Source organism: Diorhabda sublineata, chromosome 5, assembly GCF_026230105.1.
Source record: "Diorhabda sublineata isolate icDioSubl1.1 chromosome 5, icDioSubl1.1, whole genome shotgun sequence".
NCBI lineage: Eukaryota > Metazoa > Arthropoda > Insecta > Coleoptera > Chrysomelidae > Diorhabda > Diorhabda sublineata.
This window is the reverse complement of record NC_079478.1, coordinates 9,542,441-9,562,523: the sequence shown is the minus strand read 5'-3', so window position 1 is coordinate 9,562,523 and position 20,083 is coordinate 9,542,441. Positions and strand designations below refer to the sequence as shown.

At 31.4% G+C, this 20,083-nt stretch overlaps 1 protein-coding gene across 1 annotated transcript in view; it reads left to right on the top strand.

The window, feature by feature from the left end:
- LOC130444126 (LIM/homeobox protein Awh) overlaps positions 1 to 20,083 on the top strand; it is a 63,897-nt gene that overhangs the window by 35,554 nt on the left and 8,260 nt on the right. The window contains exon 2 of the mRNA XM_056779148.1: positions 10,802 to 10,983. Within this exon, the coding sequence (XP_056635126.1) occupies positions 10,802 to 10,983 (182 nt within the window). The remainder of the gene's footprint in view (positions 1 to 10,801; positions 10,984 to 20,083) is intronic.

Below are 20,083 nucleotides of genomic sequence, written 5' to 3'. Positions count from 1 at the left end.
TTTCCAAAAATCTTTCGTTTTAGTTTATATTTACCGCTTTCCTAGACTGAGAAAAAGACTGCATAGTGAGAAAAGCCTCGTTTCCGGGAGAAAATTTCGCACTTTCAGTAGCAATTCTTTTAGAAGCAGTTTCGCAATAAATCTGGAAATTTTAAAGTCTAAAATCAATCAAATAAGTTCACAAATAACAGAAAAACATACGACAGAGGTTTTTTTAATCAAAATTACCTTGACATTGAAATCAAAATTCTGTCGCAATATTGCGGAGTCACTTATAAACAAACAACAAAGCAAAATGAAGAGAAAAATGTAAAATATGATTGAGAAAGTAAAACGGTCATTATATTCATTATTATTCATTATTTTTCCATTAGATTTCTTATCCTATCCATCCTAGTTTTCCCTGCTATTCTCCTCAGTTACTTCATCTACGCTGCTACTCTTCTAGTCTGTATCTTTTTGCTTATTACCTAAGTCTCACTTCCATATATTAACGTGGGTACTGTTATCGACTTTGTATACATTTTTTCATATCTTCTTTTATTTCTTCTTTCCAGAAAATTGTCTTGTTAAAAGCATAGTATATTCGATTTGCTTTTCTTATTGTAGTCGCTATCTCTTGGTCTATTTTCCGTCTTCTGTGAAAATTACTCCCAGATATTGTAATTACCAGTGATATTTCCTCGTTTCGCTTCAATACATTTTGGGTAATTGAAATATGTATTAGCCGAAGTCGAAGTTGATATATTCAGGTAATAGATTCCACTATGGTCCACAGTGGTCTGTGTATAATTCCAAATGTGGTAATTGCAACAATTTATTATCATGAGATGCTTTACACATTTACCATTCTGAAAGCGTGTTTCATCCGTGCATGGTCGAAGTTTTGCATATTATTTTTAAATTTGTTAGAAATATCTGTGACTATAACATTTCGAGGAACTTTTACTTTAGTATCGTATAATTTCATGGAATGGGCCGTTTTAGTTCATTACAGTAGCTAAAGCAGCCTCTAATGAAAACTAATATAGAAATTGTTGAAGCTCTTCAAGACTTGATGTTTTTGACTGTTTTCGAACATGTTAATAATTAAGGTATTCCTCAGCGTCGAATACTGAGATAATAATGTTAAAGCTTATTACTTTCTTAATAATTTCAATTTCAAAATTAACGAAAAAGTATTCTGAGAAAGAGAATTTAACTTGGTTTTCATTCTCCACTCTACATATTAAGCTACTGCAAGCGATTCCATATTTTTATCTTATGTGTTTGGTACAAAATTATTACAAAAGCGGGATGCTGCTTTTTGAACAAAATCTAGAAATATATTTTCGAACTCCAAATTTTAGTATTCCATAATTATTATTTAACAAATCTAAACTACTAAACAATGAAACTGATTCCGATTAGAAAGTTGGCAGCAATAATAATTGTACAGTGTTTTGATCGTGTTTTATAGAAACGCGGTCTAATCGTCGGCGTTACGTCGTCAATTTAACATATTGTCAGGGCCGTTCCTACCGGTGGGGTGTTGCGTGTCCAACACGCAGGCGGCTGATTGCAAGGGGTAGCTGCTCGAAAACCATTTTATACAAATTTAAATTTAAAAAGTAATTTGAGAATAAGGCAATGCAAACCACGAGCAAAAAACAAACACCACTTTATTGTTAGTTGAAATCCCAATTTTTATATATAGATATTTTCATACCAAATCAATAATAAATTGGAAACTACTACCAATAATTTGTGTTTTCATTTTTCCCTAAGCTAAGATCTTTTTCAAAAATAAAAATAATTAAAAACTTTTTACGCTCGGACATGGAGCAAGAAATATTGTCAAATCTTTCTGTTATATCTATAAAGAGCGAATCAATTGATGTCAAGAACCTTGCGACAACTTTTGCTGTCAAAGCTAGAAAAGCTAAATCGTAAGATGTTGAAATTTTGTATTTGTTTTGTTTTTTTTTGTATTTGTACAATTTTATTTTATAGTATTTCTTTTAATTTTATTTTATAAAATTGCTATTGATAATTTTGGTAATTTAATACTTTGAAGGTCCTCTCGTTTTTTGGCTCCAGAAAACCGCAACATCATCCGATTTTTATGATTTTTTTTAAATCTTCGTTTTTACGGCGGATTTATGAAAAAATATAGGAATAATATAGGAATAATAGGAGGTGTGCTAAAAATTCAGAACAAATGTTCACATTTGGTCTACTTTTAATATTGTACACTTGATTACAATAAGCGATTTTAAGAATGTTTTTGTTCACATAACTTTAATGATTACTTAATAAAAACAAACAGAAACGATGATATGTGAGAAAGGGTCAATTGTAAAAACATGATAAACCAACATTTTTGCATAATTTTTTAATTTGTTCGTTTTATTGTGTAGATTTTGGAAAAAATTATAACAACTTCATTTGATTATTTGGAAAAAAGTTATCAACAATTATACGCGAAAGAGTGCATTTTCATGAACATTTAAAGCCCTGAAACCAATATAAGTTTTCCTTTTTTTATATTCCCATATTTTTTTTCGAAAATCCGCCGTAAAATTGACGATTTAAAAAAAATTCATCGAAATCGAATCATTTTTGATTTTCTATTGCCCAAAAAACGAGGGGACCGCGAAATTATAAAATTACCATAAATTTTTTTTAACGTAAATATATTTCTTAATTGCTTGGGGGTGAGGGTGACCTATTTTACTTTTCACGCTAAGGGCCAAGAAGCTAGGAACGGCCCTGCATATTGAATTGGCTTATATTAATAAATTCTTCATTTTGAACTATAAAAGCCATTAAAAAAGTTGAATATTTTAATAGCATTCGTAAAAAACATTTCTAGTAGTACAAATTGTCAACTAATTTCAACGAGATATGAATTTTCTTGTGTATCAACAAACAGATGAGTCAAATTAATTAGTTATTTGTATCCCAAGGACTGAAAGTGCTACTTTCTTGGACGAGTCTGAAAATTGCAAAACGAGGGAAGCGAGGCGAGCAACAGATGAGTCCAACAAAGTAGGATTTCAACCGCGGCGTACACAACATTTTTTAGACGACGCTTAAGATAAAACTTCGGATAAAACAAATAATTTCATAAAATTACAAATTTGGGTTATGCAAAATCATCGAAGTGAATCTGTCAACTGTCAAGTTGTCTACTCCAGAGCGTCCCGAAAGGACATAGAACACTCACAAGGCAACTTTCGGTATGTAAATGAATACAGAACCACCAACTTTCAGATGGCGTCGTCTAAAAAAGTAGTTTAATTTTATTGGTAAAGTTATATTTATCAGGTTATTTATTAAATTACATTAATAAAATTTGAACACTTTTCTCTCAAGTAACCATGTAAGACATAACGTTCAAACAGTTTTCTTTGCCATCTCGTTAATTGCGGACTAAATCAAATCTCAACATATTTTTTATAGCGGCAAAGTAAAAAGAACGGAACATTAGTAGTATATGAGACAAAGATGAGATAATTTATATCGGCTGTCACTATAGTCACTACAATAAAATATGTGTTTAATTTCATCTGGAGTCGACAGAAGGTCGGTGAGACGTACTAACTAGATATTTTAGGCGATTTATAGAAGCAACTTAATATAATATGTTTTTTGTAGATATATGGTAGGTAATTAAGGAAAAAAAATTGTTTGCCGTGAATTTATTTTAATAGAGAGAAAGTATTTGAGAAATCTGACTTTTTGGGGGTGGATATATATATAAAATCAAATGCTTATATAGTCGTTATATTCTACCTTGAAGAAGTAACAGATTCAGCGCTCTTAAAGTAGGTAAAATATGTTATTTACGTAGTTTTGCTTTCAATGTACTTGAAACCATTTCTATAGGATTAAAACACACAATAATATGAATGAAAGTCGTAATAATTATGTCCATGAGTCTTGTAAATACTCATTTTTCAATAATTTGATGAAAGTAATTTTCTATAGGAATCTTTTTAGGGATATTTATGTTCTCAAAACAAATTAAAATAATTATAAAACATCTACGAACTGTTACCAAACCGTTACAAAAACTAATCAATTGATTAGATTTGTGTGAGACTGGATATATTGAGCATTGCTTGGAAACTCGACCTGATATTGCAGATTTACAGCCGAAATTATTCAACACTTTTTGGAGTCCTTCAATTAAGGATACAGTCCTACTCGTGAAACTCAGCTAGAAGAACTAGCAGAGTATGATAACCAAATCAAAGTTTTTTCTTCGACTATGTTTACAAAAACAATGTTTCTCTTCTAATTTTCATGGTAAGAGTAACAAAATAAATTGAAGCTGTTAATAGGGGTAGAATTGCGGTCTATCGAAGTGTTGGAATGTAGACAGAATATAGATGTACCAAAATCTTAAAACCTAATAACCATAAGTTTAAATAACTTCTCTTGATGATCAGAACCGACATCAAACTGGTGGTCGGACTTCTAGCAGGTCACTGCCCCGTCAAATATCACCTTAAGACGATAGGCATGGCAGAGGACGACAACTGCAGATTCCTCGAGCTAACCATAGAAACAGTAGAGCACTCTGCGAATGTCTTGCTCACTTCACCAAAAGGCTAAAGTACGTCGGAGGAGTAGATATTGGACACAAAAACCCCAGTAAACTAACCTCCTTTGGGAGGAATCTACGCATTTTGGAAGTAGAAAAAAGAGATGTAGAGTCTTGTACAAAATATCTTCTAGGTATAAGTGGAGAGTGGCTGTAAAGCCAAAACGACTCCCCCTAGCGTCAATATAGGAGCTTCAGACAAATGATAGATTCGAAAGGAAGGTACACATTCGAGACTTTCATCTCTTTTCATTCCGTTCAGAATTGATGAATGTCATCAAGTTTTATACGGGTGCAAAAAAGGGTAACGGGGGAGTAGGAATATATCATATTCAGCAACTAATGGCGAATATATTCAGGTGTAAATATCGCTGTTATTAAGACGGACAGTGTACATATCGCTGTTATTAAGACGGACACGATATTAGCTTTGCTATTGTAAGGCATGTGCAGAGGAGTGTATGGATATATTACTGATATAGCTGATCCCCACTTGTGATTATTCGAATCAGCTGAGTATTATGGTAATCTCCTAAAAACCATATTACTTCATCGTCATATGGGCCTCCATTAATTTCTTCAAGAACCTTGCGTTAATATTCTGCTTTAAAACTCATCGAATATGTATAGCATATGATGAAGAGTTCAATTTGTACAATCCTTATCAGATTCTGATGTAATTAATCACGTATTTGAGTTGCTTGAGCGAAGTGTCATCTATTTTGTTTGAATTTTGGAAACTGTTGGTAATATTGATACTGTTTACATTACCGCTACGGCAACATTTACAGATACACTAACCAATAAATCTCCTCGTTACAAATTATTCCAGTGGGAAAAACCGTTTCGTCAAGAAACATCACAGTGGACTGTAAGAAATAGGTCTTCTGTCCATTGTTTATATTTAGATTATAACTGACAGCGTGCTCGGCACTACCCAATAGGATCACCACAAAAATAAATTTTACAAACAACAAACATCATGAAATCGAAAAAAATTATGGACAAATACCATTTTTAGATATCTTGGAAAACACCCCGACATGTATCTTCTGATCCATTATGATCATAAATTTGTGGGTAAGTTGATTAACCGTCATAAGTTCAAGATATCTCTTTGTCAAACCACTTTTTTCCAAGTATAAAGTAGTGGTATTTACGACGAATTAGATGTAATGATTGTGACAAGAAGTACGTTGGGCAGACTTAGAGGTTTCTTAATGTCCGGTTCAAAGAGCATTTAGCTTCATTGAAATATAATTTTTGAATGAATATAAATAATGAAAAAAATTTGTTTGGAATCGTTATTATTTAATTCTTGATGTAAAGCTATCACATTATCAAAAATTCGAAGCAGTTAAACTATGCCTTCTGGACTTTTTGAAAAACTTTGCCGTTGTCAGTCAAATTTATTTTCAGAAGAGACTATCAATTAAAGAATCCATCACTATATTATTGATTAGAACGCTTGCTTTGTTGAATATTAAACAAATAAGAAAAATTCAATTAATTAACAAATATAGTGACAAATGTACGTCATATCTTTCGGTCAACAGATCACTGATCTTTTACCGTATTAGAAGCTTTATCTTCTTATCCAAAAGATCAATATTCTTTAAAGATGCGATATCGTAAGAGTTTGACGGGTTTCTTTGTGGGAGGTATTTCGGCCACGTTTATATTTGTATAAGTACTGAAAGTACCGACTTTTACAATCAGAGGCATAGAAAAAATCATTCGAAAGGGATTCATTTGAAAGTTTTTAACAAGTTATTTGATATTTGATTGTCTTCAATAAATATCTTTCATTGTTATATAATTAAAATATGAATACTAAACATCAGTTATTTCGAAAGGTACTTCCTCCAACTTATTTAGATAAACATATATTATTTATTCGTTACAATTTGAAAGTAGATTAATAAAATTTTCCTTCCCAGATTTAGAATATCATTTGTTTTCTTGTTCTCAATATTTGTTATTCTTGTTTTTTATTCACTACGTTACTGTGCTTATATTTACAAGCTCCTTTCAAAACATACACAATATACCATACATAAATGACGTAATGATTGATACTTAATGGTCCGTTATCCAAATATATTTAATGAATGATATCATCGAAATCGTGAGGAATTAATAATAGAGAGTATCTTACATGTGTGAATAGTTTGTAGATACAGTTTCATAAGAATTTTTTTATTAGTTTTTCTTTTCGATCAAGGCAAGTAACTTATTTAATTTGAGTTGTACTCTCATTCGCTGATTATTGTTGTTGTAGTACGTCATTTCAAAATATGATAATGGAATTAAAAACATGTAATTAGGAGGATCACACGCTGTTGCTGACTTTCTTACCGATTATACTCCAACATTGAGTCAATAGAATGATTTTGTCTTCTTTGGACCGTTCACTATAATAATCAATCATAATATATATACATTGAGTGTTCAATCGCAATTTAGAAGTAGATTGGAATTTAGAAGTCACAATTCATGTAAAAATTGTTTTCCAGTTTAATTAATGTTAAAAAATTCATTTATCGATATTAACTAGTTCAAACTGCTTTCTAGAGAAAAAAATCATTTCAAAATATTACTAGTCATCTTTTTTAAATCTGCAGCTACCAATTGCCAACGCTGGATATACTGGATTCCATCTATCCTTATTGAATCAGAAATTAGGCTACCTAAGGAAGTTGCACATAAGGATGACGCCTTTTTGTTTCTTTTACCAATACTTTTACCCACTCAAATATGTATTGACTATTTACCTATGCGATAACAACTGATATTTTGATCCATTTTATCGATTTTGCCCTTATGCCAGCGGCTCCCAAACTGTGCGCCGCGGCGCCTCACCGCGAGCTACTGCCAGGGATGCCGCTGTTGCCTATCAAAAAAACACACTGTTACGACTGTACGTTTTTGTCGTTGTAATCAATTTCATTTGAAGAAAGCGCGGCGCGGGGCAGTGATGGAGCGATATGCTCTGGCCCTAAGACTACTAATCAATGTTGCCAATGTAGTTTGGCAATTTCGGCCACTTATCAAGAAAAAATTGTGTATTATGAAGATAGTAACAATCTTATTTAATATGTTAGGTAAGAATATATTGACACTTAACTATGAGAGACATTAAAAATATAATGTAATGCAATGCAAAATAGTTGAAATCGTCCCTTCCTCTTACATCGGTGCTCTCCATTGCCGTTCTTTGGTAAGAAGTGATTCCGTGGTCTCAATCTGCCTACTCTACGCAACGATTCACCCATTTTTCTGGTTGATTCCAAGGCCTCAATCTTCCTACTCCTTGGAATTTTACCGAGGAAATACTTACCATCAAGAATACTGTTGACACTAATACCACTCACTACCAGTCTTGAGTGTTCTTGATCACCTATATTATGAATATTAAAACAAGAATAAAATCAAAATACAAAAGTTTTTTTTTGACAAGAACGATTAATTTTTCCTTAGTTTTCACATCTTAAATACGTAGCAATCATCAATTAAATTATTTGTAGTTGTATTAGAATTTATAAAGTAGAGCTATAAATTTTACTTAAATTATTTAGGCCGTTTACAGCTTTTTCGTTCTTATGAATGTGAACCATTTCTAAAAATTCTCTTTTTCGTGTATTAGATTCCATTCCAAGAATTTTTGAATCTTTACAATTGAATGCAGTTTTATTTTTTTTTTTGATCATATTGATGACCTCTTAGTCTATTTTCTAAATACTGAGATGTCTGCCCTATGTAGAATGCATCACAATTAGTACAAGGCACTTGATATATAATATTTCTTTTTTTGGTGTTTTAGATTTTATACTTTATAATTGTTTTTGATTTTAGGTCTCATCTGTTTTAAAATTAGTTTTTTTGGAAATTAAATACAACTTTTCTATTCTAATTTTATTTTTATTTTAATATTAATATAAATACGCAAATTGTCAGTGTCCATATCATATTTTGATAAAAACTAAAACAATTCTAAACGTTTATTTTTATCTATCTTTCAACAACTATTAAAAAAACTAATTTTAAAACAGAAGAGACATAAAATCAAAAACATTTAGAAGCATAAACATATCAAAAAGTCTAAGAAATAAGAAATTAAAGAAATTTATATGTATATTCGTCGTCGTATTTAGACCTACAGGTGGTTTGTATTAGATTTCTAACAGTACTATCACGTAAATACATTGTGATAAATATTGATAAACGGCTCAGACGACGTAATACTTAATATTGGCCATCTTTTTTGCTTCTTGCACGGTCGACAGCGATTTATTTCCGTAATTAATTAAGTCTTTATGGTGTACCAACAACATAGATCGAAGTGTTGGCGTTTATCGGAAACTGATTTATTACTATGATTACTTGAGTCTGTGGATAACTGCGAGGGTGTGTTACATTCGAATTACTTATTTCTTAATCTATTGCACGTTGATGTACTGAATCTAGTTGATTTTTATATTATAATCACAGTTACATTACATTTATACAGGATGTATCAATCTTACGATAATATTTTCAAGATAAATCTCGGAATAGATGTATCTAAAGTTGAGATTTTGAAATTATATCGAACTATACACAGTGTTGTATGATTTTACAAACCAAATATATGATTTTTCAAATGAAAACCCTATTGTAGTGTGGCGGGGGGTTAGAGAATACTTGATTTGGTTACACTGTTTAGGATTTTGAAATTATAAAGGTTTTTGCTGCACTAAACTCTATATATAATAAGAAACACTAATTTTGCATCAATATCATCGGTACTTGTTAATATTTGATATTATAACAAGCAATACATTCGAAAATAGTCCAAATTATTCCAAGATTCCACAGTCCTGGGGTAACTCCAGACCTTACTGAAATCTAATAATTTGAAAGCTGATATAACAATAGAAAAATACATTCCCTTAACAAAACTATCTTCAATATAAAAATGTATGGGCTATGGGCAAGTGTTTCAGTATTTTCTCAGGTCGAAATGTCCATCTTTAGAATTTACTTATGAAATATGAATAACATTTTTAGATACCCTAGTAATTGTAAATAGGTTATAACTTTATGTATTCGAAAAAAAAATATAAAAGAGTGATATTTACGAAATTAGCTGTAATGATTTAGAGTGAAAGTGAATTGGGCAAACTAGAAGGTCTGTTAATGACCGGTTTAAAGAGCATCTAGGTCTAGAAAATAGTTGAACATGCTATCAATCGTAACCATTAAAAGAGTATATTAATATGAAACAACAGTTTAAGCAGGAACAAATGGTCCATTCTTTGTAAATCTAATTTTAATTTATTAGCTAGGATTAGATGTAAAATTTCCCGACCGAAGTGGTTTTTCCGCTGGAGCTGTTTGTAGATTTCATTTTTTCAAAACGGCATCACAACAGTGTTACCTACATTTCATAGTTTTCTTTAAAAAAGTGACTGGTTTTTAAATCGAATATTTTGAGTTTGTCGGCTCAAAAAATGGTGAATATGATTTGGATCGGTTACATGGCAACTGTAGTGAATTGAAATACGTAGAAAAGTACATAGTAAATGAATGAAAATAAAAGTATTCCTAAGTATTCCAGAGGATTCGCATACTTATCATATCCAACTCCATCAAGAGTTACGTGATTTTCAAATAAAAACAAGCTAAATATGAAATCATTCGTCAGAATAATCTTCATTTATAATTTGGAAATAGGTGATAGGTATAACTGTTCAATATAGTGCTAAGTTTCTGACACTCTTTGAATTCAAGAAGAAATGTTGGAAAAAAAAGTTTCGTTCCATTATAACAATGTGCCTTATCCATCCACTATGGTTGTAAAATGCTAAAATGTGTTAAGATTTATTAATTTATTATCCGCCTTATTCACCTGATCTAACTACCTCAGACTACTATCTGTTCCCAAAAAGATTTCAAACAAATGAATAGTTGGTTGTAAACATAATTGCTTATTTTGCGGAACTTCCAAAAGATTTAGGATTGTTTGGAAAATTGTAGGTAACAGATTATTTTAAATAATGAAACAATTTTATTATAGTGAAGTAACTTTTTCATTGAAACGCCACCTTTCGGTTAAGTCGTAGATGTACTTAAAATCATTTGAGAAAAATCAATTTTATATAAAAATATCAAAAATTTTCAAAATTTATACCTGTCTTTCAATTTTCTAGTTTCTCTTTTTAATTTTAGACTGAGTACCGGATATGTTCGGCTTGTGGAGAACCTATCAGCGACAAATTTCTCTTAGAAGTATCTGGAAGGAGTTGGCACGCCAGGTGCCTGAGATGTTCGATATGTCAGCTACAACTGGATAGACAACCTTCATGTTTCATCAGGGATCGAGCTGTATATTGTAAAACGGATTATGCAAAGTGAGTAAATGAATATAATTAAGGGTGTCATTCATAAAATACCAAAAGTTTTGTTGATGTTTCCTGAATGAACTCTAAAGTCCTTTAACCAGATCCGCGGATACAATACAAAAACTCATCGAGATTGTTTATTATTAATATTAAACTTGAACCGAAAGGATTTTTTCATCCATTATTTATTTTGTATAGGAATGCTTCGTGATTGACAGATAAGGTAAAATATAAGACTTGCTGCATATAAGAATCCAACCACACACACACACAACACACACTCACATATACGAACAATAAAGGTAAGCATATTGTGTCCGCATGACTAGCACTTCTTGTACGAATTCATTTGTCATCCGGCTAGAGACAACAGTGACATCTGACCACCTCATCTTGCATATTATTCCCTATCAAAACTTTCGTATCTGGTTCCCATCAATCCCTCGATAGTTGGACGGACATTGTGTTCAGTTGAAACCGCGCGACGATACGAAAATAGTTTTTTGTTTGTCATCGGTCATTGAAAATATTATGGGATCAAGAAAAATAAATATTGTTATTAAATAACTTTTTTATCAGCCATCGGCTCTCGACATTTGTTACTTAAAGCTTAAAGCATAAAAGCTTCGTTAACAACTTTGCGGAAATGAAGAGCATCAGGGGATTTTTTTATAACAAACAGTATTTACCAAAGCCGGAGGTAAAAAATAAGTTTGAGATTTAAGTAACTTAAGTCAAGAAGCAAAAGAACAAAAGTTACGTTATATTCTCGTTAATAAATACTGCTGAATCCTTATTTTTTCAATTTATTTATAATAACATTTAACTGACTTATATAATAATCATCCTATCACTAATTGTATAATTAAGCATTCACTTCTTTATAACTACTTTTCTAATTTGTTTAAATTATTTGATTACTTTTCCAACTACTAAACAAGCTCGAATTTATATCGAAAAATACATTTCTAGAATTCTAAAAAGTAAACAAACAAAATCCAATAAATAAACTTCCTAGGAATTAGTTCTAAGAAGATAATATAAAAAGCTTATCAATTTTTAAAATTTTAGAATTCCATCATAACAGGACAAGACCAGCTCCACAGTTTTTTTCGAGGACGAGTTCGTAACATTATGTTTAACCAAAACAATTAAATAAAGCATCCTCGTACTCTGGTAATCGGGTTAAGTGTTTATTTTTCTATCCTACTTGGTAATTAATTTATGCTTATAGTACATGAAAAATAAAATGAAAAAAATTTTGAACAAATAATACTTCAATATCATAATATGAAAAAAATGTTCAATGTGGCCCCATTAAACTCGATTAGTTCGTTTCATCTTGTGTTAAAAGACTTTTTTGTTGTGTAACATATTTATCTATAATTAACCACGAAATTGAAGGGGTTTTTCATATTTTTTCAAAAATATAAGTTTTTTACTTCGCCACTTATCCATTTCTACATCAAAACAATTATTATTCTTCACTGTAGAAACTGAATGCGTTGAGGCGCATCTACGTATAAGCTGAATGTCGTATATCAAGATATATCGTATTGACCAACACGCGGTGATTAAATACTTGCGTTTAAAAAGTCAACATCAACGCATGTTTGATGGATACATAAAGGTAATATGCAATATTACCAAAAGATATACAATAAAATATCCAAAAGTTATTATTTACTTATTTAAGGGTTTAGATATTGAACCTTCATATTTTAGGAACAGAATTTTATCTTGATAATCATGACCCCTGCATAACAATTTTTAATTAAAGCTAATTTGAATTACTTCTCTGTAATTAACTCTTTTTTGAGTCTTCTCACTATTCATGCATCGTCAAAAAACGGGATTAACTCAACATTGTTATTAAGTTGAAGTCATAGTTCATAACTCGTGGAAATGTTCACTATAAATAAATATAAATAATAAAAATAGTATCCACTTCCGGCCTGCTACTTTTTTGACATAGACAATTTTCGGTCTCTGAAGACGATAACGCGAAACGCACATCATACAATGCAACTGTGAGTGTTCTTGTAGTCGTAGCAGTAAGCAGTGTACTCAAACTGTGAATTCTGAACAATTAAATGTAGAAATATGCGGTCTTCGCGTTTGTAATTGTCATCTACAATATATGATATACTTTTCGTAATAAATATGTTAGAGCATCTAATCACCTTATGTACTTCTGATCGACTTAAAATTTATTCAATTATTGTTACGAACAAGTTCGCGAAAAGGGTCCTTAAGCCGCTCCTGCTTGGCTACAATGAAATTTTAAATTTCGGCGAAGGCGCATATTTTTTATACATTCCGGAATTCGTATGATCTCAAGTTCTGTTCTTTTATAGCAAGCGATTTATTCGCATTTTTTCTTTTAAATGATTAATAGGAAGGTCTATTTATTTATTTGTTTTGTTCCTTTATGTTCAAGAAGTTTGGAGAATTATTTTCGGATATTTTTTATCCATAAATAAGGAGTTTTGTAGCGCAGTTTAGTTCAGTTTACAATAAATAGTCGTAATGAACAGAACGAATTAGCAAAGTAATAATAATTTTATTTAGCTCACATAGTTGCACTCTTTAACAATATTTTATATAATATAATAGCAGAACCATTTCGTAGCGTAATTAGTATAAAAATAGATAACATTTACCTTCGGGGGCTCTCGTAAAAATAGACATCTGCCAGTATTGAACACCGCATTCAGTATTAGCGCAATCACGCTGATGACCCATACCTCGGTTATTATTCTGTGCTGATGGAATAAGAATATTTTTCATAACTTATAAAACAAAAGGATTGTATCTGAGATCGATCGTTTGGTATTTGAAACGTATACATGTTTCTATTGCAGCAAGATGACTTGTATTTCATTGGTAAAAGACCTCCGGGGAGATTGTAATTTAGTTATGGTTCTTTTGATAAAAATCGTACTCCTTTTGGTTCGTCGCATCAAATAGAAAAATTGAATAGTATAATGTGATTAATAAGAAAGTTTTATTGCTTAATCAATAAAAATATTTACGAACTACTTTTTATTAACAATTAACTTTTATTCTATTAATTCACTGACTGATAACTTTGTTTTGGGAAGGTGAAAGAGGCTTTCAGATACCAATGAGATGCAACAGATTATTCAATAAATTCAAATGACTTTTCACCAAAAACTAGTTTGAAATATGATTGTTTAGCCACGAAATGAGTCCTGACATATGGTCACAAACTCACTCCATATCACATCACATTTCATAGACTAAGGAATTTAAGATTAGTGCGATTTATTTTTGAAAATTGAAATATTGCAAACTTTCTTCACACAATAGTAATAAATTAGTATACTAAATACATGAGTAAAGGCTTAAAGTGGTGCTTGGTGATTCATATATTTCTTCAATGGCAATTATTCTAACAATTCATTATTTCAGTATGAAGGCCGAAAATTATGGAAATTTAAAAATAAAAGTTCAACCAGGAGCCGCCATTGACTTGTAACATGTTTAAATAGGCTTATTCTGACAATTTGATGTTTCAATGGCTTACCTTGTACTTGTATTTTTTTGGATGAGTGAATCAAATTGTTATTGATAACTGAATAAAAAAGTTTTAAAATAAAATCACTTATTTTTATATAGGTCTCATTTCGTATAATAAATAAACAAAGGTTGGTTTGAGCATATTATTTTTGAGCTATAATCAGCTAAAGTAGTCATGAAGACGACGCCTTTAGAGACTCTATTGTAAAAAAATGTTTAATTCGTTGTGATATTGATCAATAATGAGGTCTTCCTCCATTTGGGATTTTAGGCATCAAGTAAGTACATAATTCAAGGAGAATTTCCTCAATTTCGGGGTGTGTGTTGATATGCTTCTATATTTGGAGGCCAAGACCTTGTAAAATGCCACTGCAATACAATTTCTCTTCGAAGTTTGCCTATAAGAGATACCAAACTGAATACTTTAACACGTTTACTGCCAATGCGATTTTTCTAATTTTATTCAATCGCACTATATCATTAAAAATACTTAATTGAATACAAAGTTATGATTAAAAGGTATAGAAAATGTAAGCTTAAAAACTTTGTAGTTCGTATTCAACGTGTTAAGAATTTTTTTTTAGCGTTTCCACACTTGTAGATAATGTGGAGTGGACATTGCATCATCAGTAATTTTGTTAATTTTAGTTTTTGGCGAAGGTGCCTATTGAACGGGTTTGGTTTCTGATCGAACATTGATGTTTATTTTTTACAATTTAAATTTTGAAAACTTGTTCCACATTAAAAATTAATTTTCAATCTAGTTTGTTATTAATAATAATAAAGGCAATATTGATGACAATATATGATTTTGTTGTGACAGACACTAATTGCTCCGGATAATGTGTTGAAAAAAGTTTATAATTTATAAATAATATAAACTATTTTGGTCAATATTTATGTCTATTGACTAATAATAAGATATCTATATTTATATAACTAAAGTTAAAAAATGTTTAGACCACCCAAAGTTCAGTATATAGTATGGTCGGTTAATAATGTAATAGATAGATGAATTTATCACTTGAAGTATTTTTTTTTTCAAATGTTGACATTAAAAAAGATATAATAAACTTTCCTGTGATGTTTTTTCACATTTTACAGTTTAAATGTAGCGTACAGTCAAACACAGAATGAAAAAATGTCTGCACGATGAGTATGACGGATGATAACAGAAATATGAAAAAAATTTTCGTGCAAGATTACCAACAATGATAGATCCATCACTATGATGTAGAGATCAAAATGAGATTCTGAAAACGTAAATTTTAGTGATTTAACTGCAAAAAAGGGGCCACAGTTACAGGTGATTATTATGCAAATTTGGTTCCAAAAATACGTGACGTTATAAAAGATAAACGAGAAGAGACGTTGCGTTTTCTTTTACACGAGGTTAACGCACCCAGTCACAAGTCTTCATTGCAATAGACTAGGCATGGTTCGAATTAGTTGATGATCTGATATAATACCCAACGAGTACTGGATGTTTCCAAAGATCAAATATCACTATTGTCTCCAGACAATGAAGTCTTTTGTATTTGAAATGCTAGAACATCGATGGGACAAATATTTAAACTTCAATAAAGACTACATTGGAAGAAATTGAGATGATATACAATAGAGAAATGAATTTTTAAAGTTTGCGTAAGCCGTAATTTGTAAAATAATAATGCACACTTGCTTTTGGTTAGGTTGGATTTGTGAAATATGTGTTTGTAATATTTTTTATTGTTTTTTCATGTGTTTTGTTATGTGTTTGGAGTGTATTATATTTTGTAATAATATACTGTAAAGATATATTTTATTTTTATTCTCCATTTCATTCACGAGTTGTCTAATCTTTGTGTCAACCACAATCACGAGTTGGGTCATTGTAACAGAACTAAAAATTTTATGGTCGTCCCCAATTCCACATATTATTAGAGTAATACCTAGATCTCAAGATGTACATGAGGCTGTAGATATGAAAAATGTGGTAAAACATTTTTAGTGCGTAATCTTGTTACTTCAATTCTCAATCTCGTTTCTAACTCTCAACAACTGTCGAAAATAAAAGTAGTTGGGTCTTGAAGCAAAGTTCTATTTGCTGTTCTCCAATTTGAACAAATCGATGATAGAACAGTTGTCCAATTGGACCAATTTTTTAGAATGTTTCTGAATAGCAATCTCCTTGTATATAATATACGAGGTCTGGCTATCGAGACTGGTTACGAAGAAGGGTTTTATAATAAAAATTATTCTACATTCGAATGCTCCACTTCAATATACTCCCCTACCATCGCCACACACCTTTCCATAGGTTTTTTCCATTGATCGAAGCAGTGCTGGAAGTCTTCTTTGGTGAGTGCCTTTAGGAGCTCTGATGTTTGTTGCTTTACCGTTTCCATCAACTCAAATCGGGTCCTTTTCAAAGCAGATCTTTTCCTAACCTTTCAAGGAAATCTGAGCAGACCCGTTGGCGCAAGAGCTTCTAATTAGAAGTCAGATTTTTTGGTACCAGCTTCGCACAGACTTTTGTCATGTGTAATTCCTCGTGTAAAATTTTTCTAACCGTTTCTTTATCGACGTTTACAGCCTCGGCAATCATCTGGATGCTCGTTCTATCATCTGCATGCACAATTTGGTTGATTTTGGACACTGTTTCGGGAGTTGAAACAGTCACAGGGTGACCTGGGCGCTGGTCATCTTCAGTGCTCTCTTCGGCCTTCGCTAAAGCGCTTACACCACTCAAAAACACGCGCACAAGATAGAGAATAGTCCCCATAGGCCTCTTGCAACAATTTATAGCACTCAGTCGGAGTTTTTTCAATTTTAATGAGAAATTTGAGTTTGATACGTTGCTCCTGTTTTTCTTCATACATGGTTTTCGGTACGAGAAAAAACACGTTCGTTTCAAACCGCTACTGCACAAATACTGTAATAGTGACGGAAACGTGTTTTGATACGTGGATAGACAAGATATCTAGATACCCAACGCACTACTCGTTTTTTACTCCACCCGTCTAGGGCACCCTCTAGGCGCGCAGTCTCGTTATTTAATAGCCAGACCTCGTACCTATATCAGTGAATTCAGTTGAGTAAACTCGTGAATGACTTGTTATCGCGTATTTAAATCAATCGACGCCCACTAAAATTGTAAAATGTTAATTAAACAATTACCAAATACTGGATTAAAACGGTAAACATGCTTTACGAGTCTCTGTCTTTCAAGAACACGGCCTTAAAACATTCCAAATTGAAGTTTAATGTTTTACGCTTGGAACTCGATGACACACTGGCGCTACTATACAAGCTCACTACCTGTTTTAAGCGAAAGACTGTAAATTAGAGGAATTAGAACGCTCATTAACAGATACAAGGAGATTGTCCCATGTAATTACCTCGGATTTTCTGATAATCTTGATGAATATATTCAAAGAAAATACGCTGACAAAAGCAGCGGTTTTTTGTTCACTAGTTTTTTTTTTATTTATTTTTAGACGGGCTCTGATTCATCTGAAAGACCACACGCATCTATGCCATATCGATTATTGATTTCAAATTTTAATTATATACTGCTCTTAATAATCAAAATCTAGAAATAACTTTATTCCACTGGTATAACTATCCTAGGATAGCACATAAGTTTACAAAATATATCTTTCATCGACATTATGGATTAAATTGGTAAAATATCTCACAATTACTGGGAATTGTTTCAATTTATTGATTCTTAGACCTTTTTATATGTTTTTACTGATAAATGGTCTGGATTCACGGTCTCTTTTAATCATTTATGAATGTTATATACAAATTATTTCCAATGTGACGATTATAAGTCAATTATGTCGATTTTTGACCCGACAAAATAATACTTGCTACTGATAGTACCAGAAACAAAACTTCAAAAAACTAGTTTCACATATCAATTAAGTTGGAATCTCTAGAACCGTTGGCGATATTCATACTGAATACACTACCACTACACCAACACTCACAATTACACTGTCTGATAAGCGTTTCGATAACCAATAAGTCATCGTCTTCAGAGATTGAAGATAAACTAAAATCTAATGAATTGACTTACCTGTTTTCCCACCAATAAACCTTAATTCCAGCGGGAAAAAAACTCCTTGGCGGGAATCTTCACATTCATTCCTTGACTCCTAAACTATAGAGTGAGCTATAAGGAATTGGCCTTTTGTCTAATAAGTTTTTGTAAGAGTTTTTTATAAAACAAAAGCGAAAGACTCGAATTCTTTCACCATTGAAGGCGTAGTAAAAGTTATACGTTCCTTAAACGAAGCTTTTGGGATATGTAGCTCTTTTCTTTTAATAAATTGGTTCTGTATTATTGACTAAACCATCGATGAAACTTTCTCACGGATTTCTATATTCTAGAGGCCAATATTTTTCGAAAAATCTCTCCTATTGTTTTTTATTCGCTCAAGTTAAGTTCAATTTTACTTCCATTAACTTATACTCTTTTTCCTTATCGCCCCAAATTTTTTATATATTATGAACTAACTAACTGGCCTTCATCAAAATATAACCTGAAACTAATAACTCCGACGAGTATTATATCAGTTGGTACAGGGTGTTTAAAAAAAAATGACCTCATTTCTAGAATAAGTAGAAAACAAAATAATTGGGATTCGCTTGATAATAAATTTTCGTAACGCCATCCGTATTCAAGATAAAGAGTGTAGGAATCAAAAATTTGTACAAAAATACTCATAAATACATTTATGTGTTGGTTTTCGGTAATACATATTTAGAGTCATTTATAGATTTTTCTCAATTTATGAATCAACGTCAAATCTTTATAAAATAAGCTAAAATACACCCCGTAGATGTATCTACTATTTAAATCCTTCGAAGAGAAGCAAATTAAGATCAAAAGAACTGCGACCCTCCGACTAACTCAAATTGCCGAATCGCCCCTCTTTGAAAATTGTAGGAAAGAGACGGTCCTTCAAATATATTTGCCGTTTGCAGCCCTTGTTGAATATTTAATTTACTTAAATTCACGCGGATGTATATTTGTTAAGCCAGGATATTTTTTACTTCAATATTTCCTCTTGGTATAAAATTACGTTAGTAGTTCATTGATTTACTCTTCTTTATCGCGAAAGGGGCTTACTTCAATTTTCATATTGTTAACTATAGTAAATTACATTCTCTAGTTATAGATTTGTGAATATTATGTTTATTTAATTCATACCAAAATCATAAAAATAAATGTAACTAATTTAGTCCCTTGGCATTAGAAGTAAAAATATATGACTATGCTTGATAAAATGAGGGGCCAATGAAATTCGTTTGGGGATGTTAATAAAGTCTCAAACAACATTTAAGAAAAAGTGACAGGTCTGTATTGGGCTGCATATCTAACGAATAAAAACAATTACTCTTTTTCAACAATTCCTCGGCATCAAAGAGTTGTTTTTGTGGGTAAAAGCACACATGTCAAGTGATTATATTTTATTGTAAACGAAACATAAAATTGACATTGGCAAGGATGTCAACGCAATTGTACCAACTAAAACTGATTATAACAATATCTCTTTGACAAGGATGTCAATGC